Source organism: Harpia harpyja, chromosome 12, assembly GCF_026419915.1.
Source record: "Harpia harpyja isolate bHarHar1 chromosome 12, bHarHar1 primary haplotype, whole genome shotgun sequence".
Taxonomy (NCBI): Eukaryota; Metazoa; Chordata; class Aves; order Accipitriformes; family Accipitridae; genus Harpia; species Harpia harpyja.
In genome coordinates, this window is record NC_068951.1 from 15,544,566 (window position 1) to 15,567,370 (window position 22,805).

At 46.0% G+C, this 22,805-nt stretch overlaps 1 protein-coding gene across 6 annotated transcripts; it reads left to right on the forward strand.

Moving 5' to 3' along the window:
• The first annotated feature begins 29 nt into the window (after positions 1-29).
• On the forward strand, positions 30-22,508 carry ATG4B (autophagy related 4B cysteine peptidase). 6 transcript variants are annotated; one of them, XM_052804217.1, is made up of 14 exons: positions 30-164; positions 6,357-6,455; positions 6,997-7,068; positions 7,662-7,694; positions 9,166-9,264; positions 10,145-10,246; positions 10,997-11,069; positions 12,153-12,232; positions 15,437-15,633; positions 16,695-16,773; positions 17,518-17,663; positions 18,321-18,377; positions 18,671-18,764; positions 20,660-22,508. In XM_052804217.1, the coding sequence occupies exons 1-14, from the start codon at positions 155-157 to the stop codon at positions 20,731-20,733; spliced, it is 1,215 nt and encodes a 404-aa protein (XP_052660177.1). In that variant the 5' UTR covers positions 30-154; the 3' UTR covers positions 20,734-22,508. The 6 variants fall into 6 exon arrangements, with proteins under 6 accessions (XP_052660177.1, XP_052660178.1, XP_052660179.1 ...); XM_052804220.1 differs by lacking the exon at positions 7,662-7,694 and adding an exon at positions 898-1,069 and having other exon boundaries at positions 84-164; XM_052804221.1 differs by lacking the exon at positions 7,662-7,694 and adding an exon at positions 985-1,069 and having other exon boundaries at positions 104-164.
• The last annotated feature ends 297 nt before the right edge of the window (positions 22,509-22,805 follow it).

The following is a 22,805-nucleotide window of genomic DNA, read 5'->3' on the forward strand; positions in this document are numbered from 1 at the left end:
GCGCCGCTGGCAGCCAACCGCCGCGGAGCCCGGCGGCGAGCGGCGCTCCCATTGGGCGGGCGCCGCGCGCGCGCCAGCAGCCGCGCAGGGCTGCGCCGGGGCGTATGTGTCGGTGGGGACGGCAACGGCCGCAGCCCTCGGCGGGGCCGCCGCCATGGACGCAGGTGGGTGGCGGGGACGGCCTCTTTCCCGCGCCGCGACCGAGGGGAGGGCGGCTACTTTCCCCCTCAGGTAGCCCGCGGCCCGGCCCAGCAGCCCTTTGAGGTCTGCGGCTTCCCGGGGCGGCCCAGGCCCGGGCTGCCCGGCCCGGAGCGGCACGGCCTCCCCCGGTGCTCTGAGGCGCGGTCCCTGCCCGGCCGGCAGCGGGAGAAGCCACCGCCCCCCGGCCCGATCGCCGCCCCGGAGCACGGCCCTGGAAACGGCATCCCCAGCCCTGTGGGGCCCTAAGGGGCCCGGCCGTCTCCCCTGCGGGGAACGGTGGAGGCTCGGGGCGGCCCGGCAGTGGCTCCGGTACCGCCGGTGCAGGCCAGAGCCGAGAGGGAACCAGCTCAGCGCGGGGGGGAATCCTTCCTACCCTTCCCAGCCTGTCTTTCGCCGTCGTCCCTAAAAAGCCTGGAGCCCTTCCGCGTTGCTTGGCGATGTGGCCTGAATGGGGCCGCCTGGGAAGCTAACCGGAGGGCCCGGGCGGTGGCGGGGCAGGTGTCCCGGTGCTGTGCTCGGCTCCCGAAGCAGTGGTGGGGCGGGTGTCCTTGTGCTGTGCTCCACTCCCCAGGCGCTGTGGCTGCCTTCTGCTGCGTCAAGGGGTAAAGGCGACTCGGCCGCTCATTGTGACTGGTCGCCACCTTTACCGAGAGTGCTGGCAAGGCCGTTTGCAATAGAGATTTTGTTTTCATACAGGGGGAGATAAAAGGAAGCATGTTGGCATTTGGCTTGGGACTTCCTTCTAGCCTTCGCATAGTAACAGCTTTCATCCACCCTCTGCAGAGATAAGTGTTGTTCCATAATAACGAACGTTTTCCTGTGCCACGTGGGCTCCTCCTCTGCGTTGGGCGAGCATGTGTATGCGGAGGTAATCTGTAGTTCTCATTCCTCCAGACTGCTGTTTTGACTTGTTTTTGTCCTTGGTGCAGGCGCTTCTGTTGTTAGTGTAGTCCAGTTGATAGCTTCCCAACTTTCTGCCTGGTGCGTCCTTGCACATTGTTGCATCCAGTCTCTCGCTCCTGGGAACAAAACACGTTCTAGCAAGTAAACTAACACAACATGAGCTGGGAGATATGTTTGCTTTCCCTTTGCGTAAGCATTGCAGGGCTTCTCAAGGGAAGGAAAACTTTTCTGGGATAGACAGTAGGGCTGGATCTCCTCTATACAAAGAGGAGGCGGGGGGGGGGTCTCATTGCCTTGGAGCAATGAGAGCTCAAGCCCCTTCGCATCCAGCCCTGCTCCTGAGACAGTTGGAGACCTGACAGGCAGACTTTGAGCTGCTTGCTCTGGGCCTCTGAGAAGATGCCACGCTCCAGTTAACTGACTTTCCTCCCTAGCTGTCTCTAAATTCCTTGTTGTTGTTTAGATAATCGGGATTTGTCTTGTTTGAAAGAGCTTAGCTTCTGCAAAGGCCAGAAATAAGGTTTCAGGCTGTTCTTTGGTTATCTGTTTTCTAGGCGTTTTTCAACAATAAGCTTTACTAACACAATAAATTTACCTGTTCTTGACTCTCTTTTGTAGCATCCTACATCCAGTAGCTTTCCTCCTCTCTGCTCTGTCTCAGGTGATGTACCTTTATCAGCTGAGGGAGATGATTGTCTGCCCCATTTCTGATTCTTTTGTGGTGGTGTTAACTGGAGGCTGAAGGACTGGGGGAAAATGTCTCTAAGCTGTTGCAGGTGCTGCCTGAGGAGCATTACAGTGTTGGAGAGAGAGGCCTCTCCAGAGACTGGGGGAAGACTGAGAAGCAGTTTGGGAAGGGAGGTATTGCAAAGCCTGGTTTTCCTTCAGTGTGATGCTCTAAATCCCTGCTTCAGTATTTTGTATAAAAAGTTTTTTGACAAAACACCTAAGCTGTATAGGCAAACTGTAACCAAGATGATTGATGCTGGAGTGAACATCAGCTGTTTTGCTGTGCGGACCACAGGGAAAATCACTTGCCATATTTCTATTTAAGTCATCAAAGTTTTGACTTGTTATTTGTTTTCAAAAGTTGATAGAAAAACGAATAGCTTTGCTTTTGGTAAAGCAGATAAAGTTAGTGGCTCTCAAGGACTTGATATTTGCCTTAAGCCCATATCTTGCCTTCAGCACATCTGCAAACTGACATCACCAGTCAGGGTCTGCTTCCCGGTGCCCGGCTGCGCTTCTGTGTTTATGTGGGAGCTTATTACACGTTGGGATAATATTTTTAGCTCAGCTTTTTCACTGTACAGCTTAAGAATATAAGAACGGAGGCAAGACTTCACCCTCTACCCTAATTCTATGTATTGAGACAGTTTTTCTTGGTCTATGTCAAGATGATGCTGTATAGCTATTCAATAACCTTGCATGTACTCATGTTTAGTAAACCGATACTGAAAGTCTCTGATACTGCAGGTATGTGCTGGGTATGTCAGGGGTTGGTTCCCTGCACTTCATACAAGGCAGGCTTTTGTGATGTGGCCTGCTGTCTTATAACTGAGTAGATCTAACCACGTGCAAAAAAGTGGAAGAGAACTCAAACGTTCAGGTTTAATACTGGTATTTAATGTGGGTTTAGTCTGAATGCCTTTACCTAGGTTGTTTAATGTAGGTGCTTTCTGTAGTGGCACGTACAAAGCTTTGCCTTTTCTGTCAAGGCTTTCTCGGTAGGGTGTGGGATGAGAAGGTGTTCTGGGACACTGCAGCAGGCCCTGTAGAAGGTGTGCCCATGGGGCAGAGATCTAGCCAACCTCGCGTCATTCACAGCATGCCCGAGGCTCCTGGAAAGCAAGGTTGCCTCTCTGAGGGTGTGCTTTGCAGGGCTGAAACTCTTGGCTTTTTAACTATAAATCCACTGTGACAGAGAGAAGTTGAACTGTTGTATTTGATGTGTGCTCGGATTTTCTGCAGAGGCTGCTGCTCTACTGTCTTGGATGCTCAGAGGTCGGTATTTAAAATAGATTGAGGGCTTCTTGAAGGTGAAGTTTTGGAGTGCTGCCTGAGAAATCTGCTGATCTCACCCGACTTTTGCAGCTCTGAAAGGAGCATCTTGGAATAGGATTTCTGCTTGGTGAATTTCCAGTTTTATTTATTTTCAGACCCTTTGCCTCTAACTGTAAGAGGGAGAGAAAGGCTCCTGTGCAAGCTGTGACACTCTTTGTACCCCTGCCTGAGTTGTTTGGGTCCCACTGGCTCATATTTGGCTCATATTTAGCTCATCTGGGCAATAGCACAGTGGATGTAGTTTTGAAAAAGTGCCAGAGCGTATGAAGGTAGGTGTTTGTAAAGGAGACACTTAGTGGCTTCAAGCCTTGTGGGGAGTTTACTGCTCCCATTACAACATCGTTGATACTAACAGGGAGCACTCACTCGAATTTTCCTCCCTGTGAAGGTGAAACCTCAACTCCTGCATTTAACGGTTGTGCCTTTTCAGATGGTGGCAAGTATATTCTTCCAAAAAACCAACATGCGCACTAATGTCTGACTGCATCTTTCGGATGTGCCGTTGGAGCTGCAGGACTTCTGCACAGAGCCCAGATGCTGGGCATTCAGCTGAAGGACTGCAAGTCTGGAACTCTCCTCCCAAATGTGCAGTGTCATGGCACTTGTAGTTTGCATGCGCTGTGCTCCCTGAATACGCAGCTGGTCCAGCGGGCAGCCTGGGAATCCCTTCTGCCTGCTGACCCCTTCCTCTCCTAGCTTTGATTGAAGGGGAGAGACTCCAGCAGCCCCTTTCCAGCAAATCCTTGCCGTGAGGCTGCCAGTTGTAAATCCTCTGCTTGCTAAGGACCTGGTGCCCTGCAAAATGTGGAGCCACACAGGGTGTGACATTTGAGAAGGCGAGGAAATGTTGCTAGGAAGGAGAAAGAGGGTTAGTGGGTAGCTTGATAGTTTCTGTGTAGCATCCTTGTTTCAGTCATTTTATTTAAGCTATTTGAGGCTCTTTTGACAGAGCGCTGGATTCGCAGCAAGCTTGAGAACTGACAAAATAAACCACAAAATATTTCTTGCAGCTTTAAAACCTGAGAACTTCAGTTTTTATGTTAAGATTGTATTGGGTAACACACTGAATTTTAAAAAATCCTAACAACTAGCCTTCTTTTGAGCTGTTAGAATAAATTTGTAATGTCTCGTCCCAAAGGGGAACTTCTGAAAGTTAAGGGAGAAAGTAGAAAGCGATGCACACTTGAAAACATCTGCAGAAGTCACGTCGCTTCCTTCCCTGGAAAGAAATCTCCAACATTGAGCAAGAAGCGGGGCAAAGCAAGGCAAGCTATTAAGTGAAGATAGGTACAGAAAACATGGACTGCTGGGGATTCATAAAGTTTGGCTAGTGTTTGGTAAAGAAATTCTTAATTTCCCTGCTAAAGTTTGTTAGAGGAACAGACTGCATTAATTTGCTGGAACTTTTCTGTGCAAGCAGAATTGCTTTGCTTAGCTGGCTGTTGAGAAGTCACATCACAGGATAGGAATGGGAACATGTGGGCTGTGCTATCCTAAATGTGCCTGAAACAGTCTGTAGACTAATTCACACAAGGAACATGCTTTAAATCTGTTGAGCTACGGTTAGGGCCAGAGTCTAATTCAGAATTTGATTTCGGAGCCTATTTTCATTGATATTGCCAGGGTTCCTACTTAAAGAGTAGCTGGTCTTAGTGATGGTGTCTTGCTGCTGCTACTTAAGTATTTTCTTTGACATTTGGAATTGGAATTTCAGGTCAGAGAGCCCAGGGGCAGAAGGCTGATGAAGTACCTAGAGAAGACGAAAATGTCTTGCGTAGCTTGTTTGCCCAAGCACAACATGGAGTATCCTAGATGTCTGGAAGGAGGGGGAGCAGAACTTTGTGGTGACTTTCTGGAGCTATTGTTGATGCAAATCTGCTAAGTTATTTACTGGTGCACCAGATAATGCTTTGGAAAGCTAAGCGGGGAATGACTGAGAGGAAAGCTCATCTACGAACATCATCTACTTGTGAGAAGGGTGAGGTCTGCTACATAGGCAGCATGGGGAAAAAAGCAGCAGGTGACTCTCCCGGGAAGCAAAAAGCGAGGCGTGCACTATGGAGGGTGGTGGCTTTCACAGCAAACGGGGCTGAGAGGAGCTTGTGGTCGTTTAGTCCGTTGCCCTGTTTTAAACTCGTGTCACATTACTGCAGATTTTATTGCATTTGCTGTGAGAGATATTTTCAATAGCCACTTTAACAGTTACAGAACAGTCTGGCTTAGTTCTGCTTTAAATTTTGTAGGTGGTTTGTTAAAGAATTGACACCTACAAAATTAGATGGTTCATTTCCAGGGTTCCCAGACCACTTTAAAGTGCCTTATTTCCAAATACAGGCCTAGCAGAGCATGGTTCATCCAACTCTCCTTTTTTTTTTTTTTTTTTTTTTTTCCCTCCCCATTCCCTGTGCCTTTTGCACAAAAGTTTAAACTACCCTGATCCAAGGGCAGCCTGTGCTGCTGAGTTGTTCTGTAGTGGTTGTGTAAGAGGATGGATACCTATGCACTGATGGATGCCGTGCTGTGAAGGGAACCAGTAAAATAGACATAAAGTTTGTCTATCGCCTGTGAACAAGTACATCTCTGCACAGCTCTGTGTTCCTCAGATTTTAGTGTGACATTTGTAAAGGCAGTGCTGCTCCTCAAGCTGCAGGCTGTTTTCAGTGCATGTGATGACTACTGCTGGATTCATTGCCTTTCGAGGAGGGACTGACTTGCAGAGCAAATTTTAATTCCCATCTTAATGCAATCTGTGCTTTTTGTGTTCTACCACCAAAAATTATATTCTCTGGAAGAAGGATTTTAATCACTTTGCTCACTTGAAAAGAGGACGTCGGTATCATTGCTGATGACGTGCACGATGATGCCTGTTCTGGGAAACAGAGAGCAGCTGCCAGCTGAAGTCCTAGACGTTTTCTTGACCGTTTTCTGCACCAGACAGAACGTGGAGTTCACCTAACCTGGAAATCCCTCTGCTTTTCTGCTTGTGGAGCAGCCAGGAGTGAGCCAGGGCTGCATCAGCTCTCTCTGCTTTCCAGAGTTGCTGTACCTTTTCTTGTCAGCTAGAGCCAGGTGCTCTGGGTGTGTAAGTTACTGGGCCACAGCAGCTCCGATTCTGTAGTTTTGTATGATTTTTTTAAAACACAAGGAAAAGCTATAAAAGATATATAATTTCTTCTTTTTCCTTCTAGCTACTCTTACCTATGACACTCTCAGGTTTGAATATGAAGACTTCCCTGAGACCAAAGAACCTGTTTGGATCCTTGGCCGGAAATACAGTGTTTTTACAGGTATTTTGCATGCACGATGCAACGTTCTCTAATACTCCAGAGGACTTTGTTAGTGTTGCACTTTGCTTTCTGAGCAGCAAGGTGACTGCAAACCTTATAAACACACTGCAGAGTCTGTCTGTCTGCTGGCAAAGCATCCAGACCGTAACTGCCATACTTCTGTCTGGCCATCTCTGCAGGGTCTGGAATATTTTTGTGCAGAAAGTTACCATATAGTAGTTATTGGGACTTGTGTCGTGAGGCCAGGATGGTTGAGGCCAGGGGATAGCTGAGGGGAAAGGCAAGAAGATGGTTTACTGCTTCATAATTTGCCTATGGCCATAGTGTCTTTGGGTTGATTGCACCTATTGGGGGGGAAAAAGAAAGTTTCTTCTGCACAGCAGCACTGTCCTGTTCCTCAGCCCGATTTTGCCTCTCTGGGCATGCAGACTGTGTGAGGAGCAGAATGCTGTTGTCGTTAGGGAAGGTGAGTGGGAGATGGATTTAGCTGTGTTTGGTGCTACCCTCATGTGCATGCCTTTTGATTCTGAAAATTTTTCAGAGAAAGAAGAGATCCTGTTGGATGTGACCTCTCGGCTTTGGTTCACCTACAGAAAGAACTTCCCTGCTATTGGTATGTACTGTGGATGAGTCTAAGTACATCCTGGAAATGATGATAATCCGGTTATCTCTACCTAATAAAACAGTCCCCACAAGCATAACATTAATGTACTTCCGTTTATAAGAATCTGAAATGCACTTCATTTAATTGATAGGATAGACTTTTTGTTTATCTGATAATGAGAATTCCTCATCCCCTTGGGTATGAGAGATAACAGTGTTTTTAAAAAGGACACAAGAATGAGTTTGGGAAGCCTACCTAGAAACATCCTTTCTTTGAGCAGCATGGGTAGATTTTTGTACTTCATGTTCATTAGATCCTACATAAGTCTAACGTGAAATATTGTTTAATGATGTTCTTGGGCTTGAAGTGGATTAAAATGATGAAAGCTAGAGATGTGATACAGAAATTACTGCCTTTTGTGCATCTGCTCTAAACCATGTGTGGGTTTGTTTGTGTGTGGGGTTTTTAAATGCCTGAAGTGGCTGTTACACACGGGAACTGTAGTAATATGGGGAACATTTCTCAGTGAACTCAAAGGAGGATGTCTTTGTTTCTTGTGGTATTCTGCATGGTCTCTTCTGTGGTTTGGTTTTGTGTACTAGGTGGAAGGTGTATCAGAAGAGATCTGAGAACAGGTAAATGGGACTCCAAGCCCCATCCGTGTCCCCAATGTCAACATCATCCCCAGCAGTCAGTGGGGAAAATGGCTTAGATTTGGAAAACGGACTTCTTGGTAGCTGGTCCTTCTGGCTTGTTCTGTTCTTTTCCTACTGGGAAACCCTTTGCCTAACAAGCTGTGAGACATCTTGGATGCAGTTTAATCCCTTTAAATTTCTGTTCGTGAGCCATAGTTAAACATGCATTTGAAATTGAAGGGTTAGCATGTGTTTAACTATGGCTCACAAACACAATTGGGGTTTCTATGTGAGTTATTAAAGGGCGGGGGGGCGAAAAGAAATCCCATTTTCTGAGTCATTTCCCATTTACAGTATAGATACAATTTGCATGTCGTACAGTAAACCTTTTCCTTTTTCAGTCTTTCTTCTCCCAGTTATCCCTTTTATTGTTGGCCACTTCCCTCTTTGTGCTTGCCCACTTAAATATTGTAAGCTCTTCAGAGGGTAAGGGGAATGTCTTATGCTAATTTTGTAACACATTATCAGTTTTGGATGTTGTATATGTTAAAAATTGCTGGCAAAATTACAGAAGATCGCTGCTGACCATCCAGAAGTTGATTAAATAGTTCTCTTGGGCGATTTTTCTCCCTGTGCTTTTTGTGCACAGTAATTGCGTAGGATTGAAAGAAGAAAGCAGCATTACAAAGAAACTACTTCTACCAGCTGTGCTAAGGCGCAGCTGACTGCGTGCTTGTAAGACAGCTCACTTGCTGTGGTCACACTAAACATTTTATCTATGAAGCTTGTAATAATAGCCAGAGCTTCAGTGGAGAAGCAGCAGTTTCCTTTTGAAGTTCTGTCAGGGAAATGCTTCCACTGTTGAGGCCTTTGTCTCAGACTTTCCAGCATGAGCTAATATCCGCCTTATTCTTCAATACTAAGTAGGATGTGGTTTTTTTGGCTGGTTTTTTTTTTTTTTGGCTTAACTATGATGTTCACTTTGGAATCTCATCCAGTCGTAGCTGCTTACGATGTGGGAATTCCTTGGGACTGATTTGTTTTGCATGATGAGTTGCCTTCTCAAGATGAGGATTCCAAGAAGTCGCCTGTAACAAGCACCTCTGTGTAGAAATGTGTCTCTGAAGTGGGCTGGGAGTCTGCAGCTAGGCTCAAGGGCTGTTGTGCTCCTGAGAAATTCAGCTCTCTTTCTAGTTGAGTTGTTTGGACTTCCCTTTGAAGTGTTTTTCCCCTTTCTGTTAGTGTTAGAGGGTTTTGTTTGTTTGTTTTTAAGGGATGCCATTAAGTTACTCACTGATAACTACATTTTTGTTTCTTAGTCTTGGGTATGTGAGCTGAGGTAGTCCTTATTCCCTGCCTGATTTCTTGGGTGAACCTGCTACCCGTGCAGACTTAGAGTGCTTTCATTTCTTCTCCCTCTTGGCACTGTTTTAGTATTCATTACATATTTATATTCTGTCCTCATTTACAGGAGGAACCGGTCCCACATCTGATACTGGCTGGGGCTGTATGTTGCGGTGTGGCCAGATGATCTTTGCTCAGGCCTTGGTCTGCAGGCATTTGGGAAGAGGTAAACCAGTGCACAGCCTGTACCGACTTCCAGGGCCATGTGCTCCCACAAGTGTAGTACTTGTGCCCTTGTTGTCTGCTGTCCTTACAGCTGGTAATTGCTGAGAGATCTATAAGTTTTTCTTCAGTGTCCTCAATTTCAGGGCTGTTGAGAGAAGAGTCTACTGGAAACCCTCCAGCAGGTTTTTTCCCCACTGTCTACAACTCTACATAAATAGATATAGTTGTCCAAGCCTTAAAACAAAGCAGAGCCCTGGAACATGCTAGTTAAATCCGCTGAAGCCAAGCACGTACTAGATTTTTCTTGAAGGGTTTTTTATATAGCTGAAGTTTAAAACAACTTAGTAGGTTGATTCTTACTTATAGTTCAGGTTTGTCACAAAGCCCTCACTTACTGCGTGTAGTCTCCTCTCCCTGAATACTTCTGTTCTTGTGCTTGACCTGTGCTTGGTTTGTAAGCAGCTATATTGGAGTGGTTTTTTGACAGTTGTTGATGGCCTTTGAATTTGTGGAGGATGATTTTTATAGCGAGGTCACCTGTTTTTTCCCCAGAATACGTAGCTCACGCCTGTCGATGAGAAATTGTAATCCTATTTCCCATCTGTGGGATAGAGGTACAATTTGTGTTTTCTGATTTTTTTTGTTTGTTTGTTTATTTGCTTTTCTGTGGGTGATATTCCTTTATCCCAACTGTGAGAATGCTTACTTTTCTTTTAAAATTAATCCTTTACTGTTGGGAATGCCTCAGATGCCTAGTGATAAGATAGTGACATGAAAATCAGGTCAGTTGATTGATGCACAGGGAAAAGAATTGTAGCTTGCAGCCTCTAGTTGCTAATAAATACCATGTTTTGTTTCATATATCCCCTTGTCCGTCTTAGACTGGAGGTGGATAAAAGGGAAGAGGCAGATGGATAATTACTTCAACGTTCTTAATGCCTTCATTGACAAAAAAGACAGCTACTACTCCATTCACCAGATAGGTAAGAGTCTGGGTGCTGAAGAGTGTGGAGTTACTCAGTCTGGGTTTCCCACGAGTGTAGAACATCACTCTGTGTTTGTTTTACCAGCTTAGCCAAAAAAACCCCCAACTATGCTGCTTGTTTTCTGACATGGTGTAAAACTACCACTCTTTATTATGGATTATGATGGATTTTTGTTCTTGACTCCATTAAGGCCATCAGATTTGCGTAATGCTTTAGGTTATATTCAGCATCACTTTCCATACGCTAGCTAAGGTGAGAGGGACGCATGGGGTTGCTGTTCTCACTAGGACCTTGTAATATGAGAAGATTGCTGAGCGAAGAAATTCTCAGAAGTAGCAAATGGGCTAAGGAAGGATCTCACTTTGATATAAACTTCCCTGACAAATAGAAGCAGCCTGTTCCAGTTTTTCCTATAGGGTGTTAAGGCACCTATAGCTTCAGTGAACAGAACTGCAGATTACAGGGGTGGTCTGGTAATCAAACTAAGTAAAATTTCTTCTGAGGTAACATTGCCTTTTGAACTTCTGCATTATTGCATTTTGGGGAAAGGATTTGCTTTACGGTCCTTCAGGATATGCTTCTTGCTCCCATCTACACTAAGATACCCCATGAAAGGGCAGATTCTGCCGACTCAAAAATGTTTCCAAGTGAGATTTCTTCCCTATTAAATACAAACTCTGATTAGGAAGGGACACAGTGTAGGTGAAATTGTTTGATAAATTATTTTGGTTTTTTCATGTGATGCAGCCCAGATGGGAGTTGGAGAGGGAAAATCCATAGGTCAGTGGTATGGACCAAACACAGTCGCACAAGTGCTCAAGTAAGTGCTGTGTTTTTCCTTTATATCTTTTGAACCATGCAGTGGGGTCATTTGGTTTGTAGTACCTCCTAGCTTACAGGTTTCTGCCCATTGACTGAAGTGCAACTGTACATTTTAAAGCTGTTAGCAGGCCACCTGCTTGACCGTATTGGTTTGGGCAGGAACTTGAAAGGAGCCCTTCTGTCATTCAGATGCTGGCAGGATGTGAGAGAAAACAGATTTCAAGCTGAGGACAGCCCCCCAAAATCTCTCTCCGTGTCCCACAAGTAATGTGCTTGCCACTAGAACTGAGCGTAATACTCTGCAGCAGACCAGAAGCAAGTGTCAGAGCAGATGATTGTTGCTGTTGTTTGGATCTCTGCTAGCCTCTGAGTTGCCTCTGCTGACCTGACAAGAGTGTCATCATTATGAAAAAGCTGCCAGCAAGCCATCAAGTCACTAATGCATTAGCAGAGGAAACCATTAATATTTGCTGCCTGGGTTCCATGGTGACAGGCAGAGGATCAGAGCAGTGCTGGAGCATGGACTGCCTTTAATAACTGGGACAGAATGTATTTGGAGAAATGTTGTCCCTCCTGTCACCATTCTTCCCTCACTTTGATTAGATAAGCAGGTAGCTCCCTGGAGTAGGCTAGGATTGCCTAAAAGCATCTTTCCCAGGTCAGGCTATAGGCTGAGTTAGCCCAGGATCTGGTATAGGTGATCAGGGGAGATGTACAGAAAGTAAATGTGACTTTTTTCAGTTGTTGTTATTATTTGTTTTTTATGCTGTCTTACTTTCTGGTAACCAGCAGTTATGGGATTTGAGTTGGAAATTATATCAGGGCTCTTGTACTTAGTAGCTGCTGAGGGACAAATCCCAGATGTGGTCCCATTTGCAATCTTGTTTATTCTTCTGGCCATAATTACTAGTGGCAATGAAGTCTACAACTCTGATACATGTATAAAAGCGTACTTTACAAAATAATTGATGAAAGCCAATCTCTCCTAATTCACTTTCTCCTCTCTGATACACCACCATCTTTCTCTTTTAGTTGTAACTAATCCTTGCTTACTTTTTTTTTTTTTTTAATTTTTCTGTAGAAAACTTGCAACTTTTGATACATGGAGTTCACTGGCAGTACATATAGCCATGGACAACACAGTAGTGATGGAGGAAATCCGTAAGTATCACATGAAGGTAGAATGTGGTATATCCTCTGGCACCAAGAAGCCAGAAAAAAAATGGAGAGCATATAGTAGTACAACACAACAAGCATGAAATAAATGTTCTGTCTTAAAGCTGTGGCCAAGCGTGCTAAAACCAGACGAGAATTGCTGTTCTAGGGCAAGGAAGCCCCTTGTTTGATGTTTGCTTCATCTGATAAAGCTTCTGACTTGGCCCTGTGGCCTCTGGATCTGGAAAGAAGGTCTGCTGACCTTCAGACAATAGGTGGGAGCCGCTTGGAGAAGGCAGTGTCAAACTTGTTTATGGCCACAGGGAGCAAGCAGTAAATGGCTGCTTCCTCTCTCATATAATGGGGTAGGAATGTTTCTGCTATTAGGCAGAGTGAGAAAAATAGAACAGATAGCTGAAGAGGAAAATGAACAAAATTGGCGGGGGGGAGAAGTAGAAGGGAATCCATCTCTGGAGTGAATCTCTCATCATCTTTTAAGGAGTGCTCACTGGTTGTTTCTTTTTTTTTTCCTTTCTTTTTTGGTGCATCCTGACAATAGGGTGGTGCTGGAGGCTGAGCAGCTGTGCAGTGTGTTCATCCCTAGCATGCTTTCTCGGGCTGCAGTGCCGCAGTAACCAAAGCTGAATGCCTGCCTTGCTGGTTGCTGCAGTCCTGCATGGTCCTGGCTGCCCAAGCCTTCCCCTCGCTTGCTTTAGACTAACTCATGAGGCAGTGCGCTTACACAGCACAAAACCATGCAACGTTTTCTGCCAGGTTAGTGTTCTGAAATGGCACATAGAACAGTCCAGTGAGCGCTGGAGCTGGTGCAAGATTACAGGTGAGATCGTGGCAGGCATCAGTTAGGCTGGCTTTGGCTGCCACAGAGCCAAAATCAATTAACAGGCAATTTGTCCCTAGAGTGCAGGACGGTCACTTTACAAAGTTACATCTTTTATCAGCTAGTCTCAGTTGAGAGGCAAAGAAACGTGGGATCTGATTGAGAAGTGCCTGTCTAACCTTGGGTACTTGTAGTCCTATGAAGGTATGTGCTGATGCCCTTGGCTTAAACAAGGGCCAGCGTGAAAGCAGAAATTGGATTATCTTTCATCTTTAGCCTGAAATCATTACTTCTAGAACTGAAGCATGCTGGTTGTGAGGCTTGGGTATGCTGCAGGCTCTTGTCTGTGTGGCACGCTCTGTTCAGCGCTGATACCACTTCAAGTAACATGTCCATACAGCTTATAATGTGCAGGGGGGGGTTGTTTATTTTCCTCAAATATGAATCATAATGTACCTGTTCAGCACCTGAAAGTCACTGTATGAGTGGGTCTGATGTGTTACATGTCTGTAGGTATGTGTTACATATTTTGTGCCCCAAACATCTGTCGATAGTGAAGCATTCAGAAGTTAATGGTGTTTCATACTTCTGTTAAATTTGGTCACTAATACTGTTCAGCCTAAGGTTCATAGGAAGTGCCTTTTGCTACAGCAGTGAAGAAACATCCATCTTTATCCCTTCTGAGTCAGTCTGTTGTATCAGAAAGGGGCTCTTAGCTGGGCATTGGAGGATCCTGTTCATCAGAAAGGTGACAAGACAGTAAAGCCAGTACCTGACAGCAGCAGCTGCAGCAAGAGAGATGTTGTGTCAAATCTGTTGGAATATGTTTGCAGGAAATGGTTTGGGTCCAGCCAGGAAGCTTTAGGCAGATTCTGCTGTGCTGTGGCACCACAGCACTGCAAAGCCTGCCAAAGAAGCAAGGTGAACTTATTCTGTGCCGAGCTCCCTACTGCTTAAACTTGGGTTAAATATGTTCATATCACAGTGCAGGATTGCCAGTTGCTTTGCCTGATGAGGAAACCTGCAGTGACACCCTATTCAGCAACAGTCCTGACTTGGCAGCTTATTTCAGATCATCAGAACAGGCAGGCTACTGCAACAAAAAACCCCATGATTTTACTGTTTGAACAGGATAATTCACTATGAATAATGACTTTCAGTTTTCTCAGGACCTCCAGGAACTATGTCTGTGGATGAGAGGAGGGACAGTATAGGGAGCAACTGCAACCTCTTCAGTGCAGGTTGTCTCTCATACTGAGGCTTTAGATCAAAGTCCTATTTCTTCTAACCTTGGGTGTAATGTTCTCCTTGTTCAGCTGGGTTCGAAGCTCTTAGTAGTGAGCAAACACCCTGCTGAAATGGCTGGCGATGAAGGTGTTTGTTTACATGGTGTCCTACCTGCTAGAGTGTCCTGGCATTCAGCTTAGGCCAGGAATAAATTAAATGAGCCTCTGGCATTTTGTCTAATTGCCTTGGCTTCATGATTAAAGTGCTGTGCGTTTCTTTGGGGTTTGAGTTTTTCCTTCACATGCCCAGCAAGTAATGAAATTGGCCAGTGAGACAAGTAGGCTTGGAGATGTTTCTGTACCAGAATTTACATAATCTGGTTGCATGACAGCCTGGCTGTGTGTTTGTCAAGCCTGTAGAATGAGGATGCATAGTGCTTATGTCATGCTTATGCCCCGAGGAGTTTTGCTGCCCCATATCTTACAGGCAAAGCTCCTACTGAAATTGCAGAGTTTAATGATCATCCCACTTTAGGTCTCTAAAGTAGCTTCTGAATGATCCCTGATTAAAATTTATGAAGGCTTTAGTGAACTTCAGGAAAATTACAACTACTCTAGACAGATACTATGTTTGTATCTTGTTACAGCGCCAATTACACGTGAATATTTCCTGTGTTAAGCTATAACACTTTCCTCATTCAGTTCAACTGTCTTCATATTTGCCATGAACTCCTCTGGAGTTCAACATGCCAGATTTTTCTCTGCCTACACGCTCTCTGAATTCAGGACTCTTGCCTGACCTCCTAATCAACTCGTTCAACCTTGTTGGCACAGGTTGTTGCTTAGCTGCTCACCTGCTGGAAGAATTTGCATTTTAACGTCCCACCAGATGGTGGCTGTGAGTACAGCATGCTTTGGCATACTCTTGATGTAAGCTTAGATGAAATGCTGAGCCCTACCAGAAGCCCTGCAGGGAGTACACACATCACACGATCCCAGCACTGGACCTTTTTAAGCTTTTCTTTTTATTAAGTGCTGTAGGCTTTTAGTGAATAGCAGTTGTTGATCAGAGCTTGAATAGAATTACTCAAGGTCTAGAAATGGAGGTTATTTCTGATGCTTTCTGCTCATGTTCCCTTTCTGTAGGGCGGTTGTGCCAGTCCAACTTCCTGTGTGCTGGAGCTGCAGCATGCCCTGCTGTGGAGTCAGACGTGCTCTATAACGGGTACCCAGAGGAAGCAGGGGTTAGAGATAGGCTCTCACTGTGGAAACCATTGGTGCTGCTGATACCTCTCCGCCTTGGGCTCACAGAAATCAATGAAGCCTATATTGAAACACTAAAGGTAGGGAATCTGGAGCTGAATTCCTGGTGTTCTGATGCTTAAGGACCCTGTTGTGAATTAAGTCATTTCTAGAATTTGGTTTTGGGGCAAAAATACTTGGAAATGATTGTCCTATTTGTAAAAGAAAAATGTGTTTAGAGACAATCCTTGCAGAGGTCAGGATATGGGTTCTTGCAGGCTATAATCAGGAAAATGTTGGGGGGGTTTGGGGAGTTGGGGCTTTTTTGGTTGGTGGGGGTTTTGGGGGTTTTTTTTTTGTTTGGTTTTTTTTTTTTTTTTGAGGATCTTACCTCACAACTTAATCTTAGTCCCTATTTGTGTTTAGAGGTACTGGCCTGCTGAAGTATTTGTTCAGCACAACTGTACTGTGCTTGGAGGCAACCTAAGCATTAATGAATGTAGTGTTGTAAACTCCTTGTGGCTCTGATGCTGGAGCTTGTACTGCAGACTGAGGCTAGAAGCTGGCAGGCAGTTGCAGGTTGGAGTATCAGCAGGCTGCAGAATTTAGGGTGTGCAGAGTGCACGCATAAGACAGGGTGCACGTTGTCTTGGCTATCGTAATGCTAGCAAGCTCTGAGCTGGACAGGTAAGAGAGCTCCAAATTCACGCAAGGTTACTTGCCATTAACTCAGTAGATGGTGGCCGGATACTGCAGCTGGATAAGGAACTTAAACTGTTTCCTGAATGATCGTTCCCTCCCGAGAGCACTGTTGCAACTTGATGACAGGTCCAGGGGATCTTGTCACTGACTGCAGCAAAGCCAGGACTTGCCCGGACTGGGTCCTGGAATAGTGCTGCTGCTTCCATTTGGTCTGCCTGTGTGTTCCTGTCAGCAGTTAAAAGTGGTTTTGAGCTGCTTCCATGTTCCTTGAACACCCTGTGTTGCAGCTTTCAGCCTTCCTGATGGAGCTTCTCTCCAGAAATGGCTGTTTCTGCTGCTAGAGTTGCTGATTTTCAGTGTCCCTGTCTTACTTTCCCACTACATTTTTGGATGTGTGCCTTTGTTGCCACCTGCTGTCTCACTGTCTGTCAGCTGTGTGTTTTCTGTATTGCTTTTCCAGCACTGCTTCATGATGCCTCAGTCCCTGGGAGTGATCGGAGGGAAACCAAACAGTGCTCACTACTTCATTGGCTATGTAGGTGAGTGCCCAGAGTACTGAAAGACTTTCCAAGCATCTCCTCCCAGCTAAAAAATGCTTGTGGAGCAGTACAGCTCTCCTGCTTGGTCTGTGGTGCATGCTGCAGGGTTCTTCTGCTGGAAGCATGGAAGGCTGCTGCAGGCTGAACCTCTTTGTGAGAACCTGAGTGATGTAGCTTTGAACAGTGGCCATAGTACGGGCCATAAACTTCCACTGCATAATGCTAAATCCTGTCTGTAAAGAGGTGTGGATAGAGACTTCTTCCTGCATTCAGAACTGACCTCCCTTTAGGGGCTTGGCTGGATTTAACTGTCCTGTAGTTGTCCCCTTCCTGAAACCCTACAAACTGTTGTCCTTTTACTCTCCTCCTTCCCTCTGATTTCTCTCTCTGCCTGAGACCTCAAGCTGGTTGTGCTTTGGATTTCTGGGGCCTACCTGAGCTTATACAGGACCCTGGAAGGCATGTGCAGGAACAGTATCCAAACAGTGCCTGTGCCTTGATCCCAGGGTGTTGCTGTGGAGTGGCCCCCATGGTTCTGCTGGCAGCGGGCTCTTTGCCTGGCTGAGAAGCATTTGGGAAAGTGGCTGAAAGCAAGTTGTCCCTAGAACGTGGGTTCCTCTGTGGGGTTACGAGACCTGGCTCTGTCATCGCTCTTCCTCCTCTTTCTATCTCACCGATTGCTTCTCAGAAGACCAGCTTCTGGCATGGTTCTTCCTGTTGATGTCTCCTTGCCTGTCTGTCTAGGTGAGGAACTCATTTACCTGGATCCCCACACTACGCAGCCTGCAGTGGAGCCCAGTGACAGCGGCTGTCTCCCCGATGAAAGCTTCCACTGCCAGCACCCTCCCTGCAGAATGAGCATTGCTGAGCTTGACCCCTCCATTGCGGTGGTGTGTTCCTGCTGCTTGTTTCTGATCACCCAAAGGAGCAGTGTTGTGGTCCCTCTGTTTCACAGCTGTCCCTTTTGCCCAGGGAACTGGCAAAGGCAGTGGTGATGGGTTGGGTACTACTTTACAGGCATGCTGTGCTCTGGGAAAGTGCTGCTGTGGGTTTCAGTAATGTTGGTAAAGCAGCTCCTCGTGCAGGAAGCAGTTTGGTACAGGGAAGTTCCCCTTGCATGGCAATTAAATGCCATTCCTCATGGGGCAGTGTCCTTCTCTCAGGTTTAGTCTGGGCTTTTGATTCCTGCCTTTTGATGGGCAGACCTGAATCCATTCCTGAATCCTTATTATGATTCAGTGTGGCTTGTTTTCTGTTGTATCTGAGATGCCTGCCCTTTGTTTCCATGTGGGTTTTTTTCTGCCTAGTGTTCCTTCTGCAACTGAGCAGACCATTACATTGACAATTCCAGCACTTGGGTAGTCTGGTCACATCAAGTGTACGGAGAGTGTTCAGTTTAACAGAGCAGTGTAAGCCACAGTTTAAAAGCAAGGCAGTTAGGTGTTCTAGCTGCTTGCAGGCCTGGTCATGTTGCTTGGTATTAATACAAGGCCTTGAGACTGAAATGATCAATCTACAATATATAAAGATAAATTCCTTTTTTTCAGGGCTTTTTCTGCAACACAGAGGAGGATTTTAACAATTGGTGCCAGCAAATCAAAAAGGTTTGTGTTTATATCACCAGGAAAGGAATACAGAGTATTGTCTTGTTTCCAAACTGCTGCACAGACACCATGTTCTCTGCAGCATGATCCCGTTTTAAAGCATATGAAAATAGTTTACTAAACTACCAAAAAGAGCATAGCTCTGAAATTCTGTTGATTGATGCGAGTCAAAGATTTGAGAAACGTTTTTTCAGCTGCAGTGAAGTCCCAACAGATCATTATTACCCCTTAAAGACCCAGAGCACCGCGAGTACAGAGTTGTTGGTTCTCATGGCTTTACTCTTGCTCCACAGCTGTCCCTGGTAAGAGGAGTGCTGCCAATGTTCGAACTGGTTGAACGCCAGCCGTCGCATTTCTCCAACCCTGATGTCCTGAATCTCACACCAGGTGAGGCTACACAGGGAGGTAGAGCTAAGGGTGAGCTGGTCCCTTTGGTTTTCCGGAAATTGTGTGGAACTGCATAGTGATTTCTAGTATGTTCCTGTTCTGCCTGGAGTTTGATCTGGAGCTCTTAGGTCAATTGGTCTAGTTCTTTGGCTTTCAACTAGTGGTTTGCAGATCCCACAGTGCCTCAGGATTATTTTTAGAATGAGTCTGTGAATGGTGATGTTGACTGAGAGCAAGAAAAAACAAGTTCATAGGCCATTACAGCAATGTGAATCTATGATTTGTAAAGGGATGCTTGGAGGAATCAAAAGGGTCCATTGAAAAGGCTGAAAACTGAGTTTCTAGGTAATGAAAATTGTCACAGACAGGGCTGGTCAAACTTAGTTCCAGTGTAAGGCACTCCTTCCCTGTGCATGTACCACTACCAATGCAAAAAGGAACAAGCGCTGGGCAGTATCTTGGCTGTCAGGCTCTGCTTATCATGTCAATAATGTGCACAAACATTGCAGGAGATAGAGCCACTGACAGCTTCTGCCAAGAGGAGTGAGTATGTGTGGACAAGCTTACCCTGTCAGCAGGCATTGGACCGTGTCCTGTCACTTGCATCCTGCACCCTGTGCTGCCTTGCTCTCTCTCTCTCCCTTAGCACGAACTTGCAAAGCCTTTCTTACCTCACTATCCTTTTCTGTAAGAATGCTTGATTCCTTTAAACTGTCAGTTGATCCTTGCCTGTATTAAATTGTCCCTATTTGCTGCCTTTCTTACTCTTAAAAATGTTTTTATAATAGGCTACTTGCCCTTCTCCCTCTTCCCTAGCTTGTAGAGCCTCTCCTGTCTGCTATGTCCATTCTGTTTCTCTTACAGTCCCACCCCTCACTAGAAGGAGTAATTGTACTTTCATGACTGTCCAGCCCCTTGTCCTTATTTTCCCCAGCCGGTTGGGTTCTCTGCTGTCTTACTTAAGTGAAGGGGACTGCTCCTCTGAGGAGCACCTCTGGAAGTTGTGCTGCCAGCACTCACAGGCACTGCGGTTTGATCAAAAACAGCGACACTAGGCATTTGCACGCTCTACTGTGGGATTAAAGCTTGTCACAAAATGTTCGAGGGGGAGTCTGCAGCTTTGCACTTCTCTGTCCCCAGTCATCAGTTATTGCAGTTTAGCTTTTGGCTGGCCGTTCTGCCAAGTCCAGTGAGTGCTTTCTTGAAGCCTGAGCTAATGGAGGTTTCTCCTTTACTTCCCCAGCTTGCCCATACGTTCTCACCTGAATTTCCCCTATGGTAAAGTTGCTTCCCCTTTAGGTATGTGCTCCCTCCTCACCATAGGGTTGGAAGGATGAACAGGAGGGATCAATTACATTACGTTTCCTCACAAAATGGACTGTACTAATTGCTTTTGGAAGAGTGCATGTTGTGTAATTACATTACCCAGTAGTTGGATCAAAGGCAACTATAGCAGAAAGTCTCTAATACATGGGGGGGGGGGAAATGTTTCCATATCACTTAATTGGGCCAGAAATCTTCACGGATATTAGTCCAGACCTGGGCAAGTTCTCCTATTTTGAGCCTCTTGAGGCAGAACGGTCTCCTGCTAATACAGAGCTACTGCACAGGAAGGTTGTACGAAACAGTCACAGCACAGAGTTGCACTGCACCAGGGCTGTGTTTGGGATCTGTGAAACGCGGCACACCTTCTGCACACCACGTAATTCTCTTCAGTGCATTTTCCGCTACATGTTCTCATCCCTCCTCAGAGCCTTTGTTCAGGTATGCCACTGAGTCTCTTGGAACTTGCGGGCACTTGACACTCAAACTCTGCTGCCCTCCAGCTGCTGGTTTCACTGATGATGAGCAGTCAATGCATCCCATGGAGGTAGTGTTTTCTTTTTCTCTTGCAGACTCCTCTGATGCTGACAGATTGGAAAGGTTCTTTGACTCGGAAGATGAAGACTTTGAAATCCTATCCCTTTGAAAACAAATAGGAAACTGACTGCAAATTTGTGTTATGTGTGGGGAGAAGGGGGGGAGGGAAGCTCCTTCGAGAGCCTGGGGCTACCGGTTTTCATAGGCGCTTGCTGCCATCCCCGCCTCTTGTCCATCCTGGCATTCTGTGCAGCCTCTGAGCGGAGCGCGCATTGTCTGCGTTGGGATGAAGAACCAAGTGGGTGTTATAGCCTTACTGGCTGGAGTCGGAATTTCTCAGCAGAAGACAGTTGCTGGAAGTGGATGCAGTGGTGCTTAGGAGTTCAAAGCCTATCTGTTACATCAGCAGGTCAGTTGGCCTTCTGGGGGAGGCATAGAAACTGTTAGAGCGCTAAATCCTTACATGGGGACTCCCCTCTGGAGCTTAAATAGAGCCACCCATCATTTAGCAGGTGAAACGTACAGTTAATGCCCTTAGCAGCTTCTCTTCTCACTGGCCAACTTGGACTGCAGCTCACAATGCAAATGAACAGCAGACATGTCCCAACAAGACAGCTGTGTAGCCCCTGGAGTGCAGATGGCCAGGCTTCCTACAGTACAAGTCCTGTTCCTGCTTTGCAGTACACAGCACTTCCTCACAGGTGTAGTAGCCCTCGCCTGCTCACATCCTATGAAAAGGAAGTTGAGGGAACTTAGAAGCAACTGGTAGTTCAGTAAGCAAAAGGCTGTCTGGGAAAGTGTGGAGCAGACCTATGCTGCTGGGAAGGAACATCTCAATCTATCTCACTATAAATCACAGCGGAAAAAATAGAAAGAGAATAAAAAATGTACGTGTTCTTGCTCAGTGAGTCAATAAAGCATTGTGCTTCTACGATGGATTAATCTCTACAGCAAGTATCTTCAGGAAAGCTGCTTCAAGCAGAGAACTGGTTTCCATAGCCCTGGGGAAAAAAAAAAAAGTCCACAGCTGAGAGAAGTGAAAACAGGACAACTGAGATCTGCCAGTCTTGTGCCTGCGCCCCAGCGTGCTGGCATGGTGTCTAGGGAATTAATCCTGTTAGTACCAAAAATATGAGCTGTAAAATTCCTCAAGGTGTCCTCGGTGGGTTGTTCAGCAGTTTCTCCAACTACTCCTGTGAGACATTCCCTTTCCAAATCGGAAGAGGTGCCTGAAGGTCGAGTAGGCTTCCTAGCTGTGTCGGTACCTGTCCTTTTGTCTTCTGCCAGCTCCCCCTCCCTGCAGAGTATGCACAAAGGTACTGTAGGAGCTAACACGGAGAAACCCATGTCAAGTAATTATCCCAAAGAGGGCAGTAAAGACAGAATGCATTGAGAAGGTCCAATTATACTGGAAATTTTAGCTGCTTTAAGATGATAGCTCTGCCTGGGGTCCTTCTCTGCACAGAACTCAGAGGTAAACTGTGGAGGAGAGCTGCCATAATGCAAACTGCAATAGAAGTTGCTGAAGTAGTTTCCTTAATGCATGCTGCAGATTGCAAACCTGTTTACAAGGCTTGGTTTTGTACATTTAGGATTGGAACCTGTCAGCTGATGCTTTTGTGCCCAAGGGTCATGACAGCTGGCTAGAAATGACCTGTTTCCCCTGTGACTGACCTACTGATGCTCTAACTGTCCCTATGCTATCCAAAAGCAGAGGTTTGAACTGGGAACCGCAATGCTTCTGTCACTAAATTATTATTTGCTGCTTTCTGCCTGCTTCTCCTCTTCTCTCTTGTAGTTAGGGGAAGAGGCAGCAGAGGAAGTGGGGCTGTGCTCCATTCATCTGCTTTCAATTTGTATCTGAATAAACAGATCTAAAATCTTTGCCTGTCCTAATGTTCTTGCACGTGAATTGAAGGTGGTGGTGGGTGGTATCTGGTAACCCTGCAGCGCAGTTGGGAATGCTGTCAAAATGATTGTAGTTTTTACCCTGTTCGGGCAATGAAGGCAGATGGGAGCAAAAGTCAAACTATGTGCAATGGTGACTTTATCTTCCTTTTGGTGTATCTAATAGAAGAGCTGCTGGCTGCTTGGGACTACCAAGTTAATGTTCCTACCCCAGAGGGTGAGCACCTGCAGACATGCTGGTAGAAAAGGAAAAAAACGCTTCCATAGCAATTC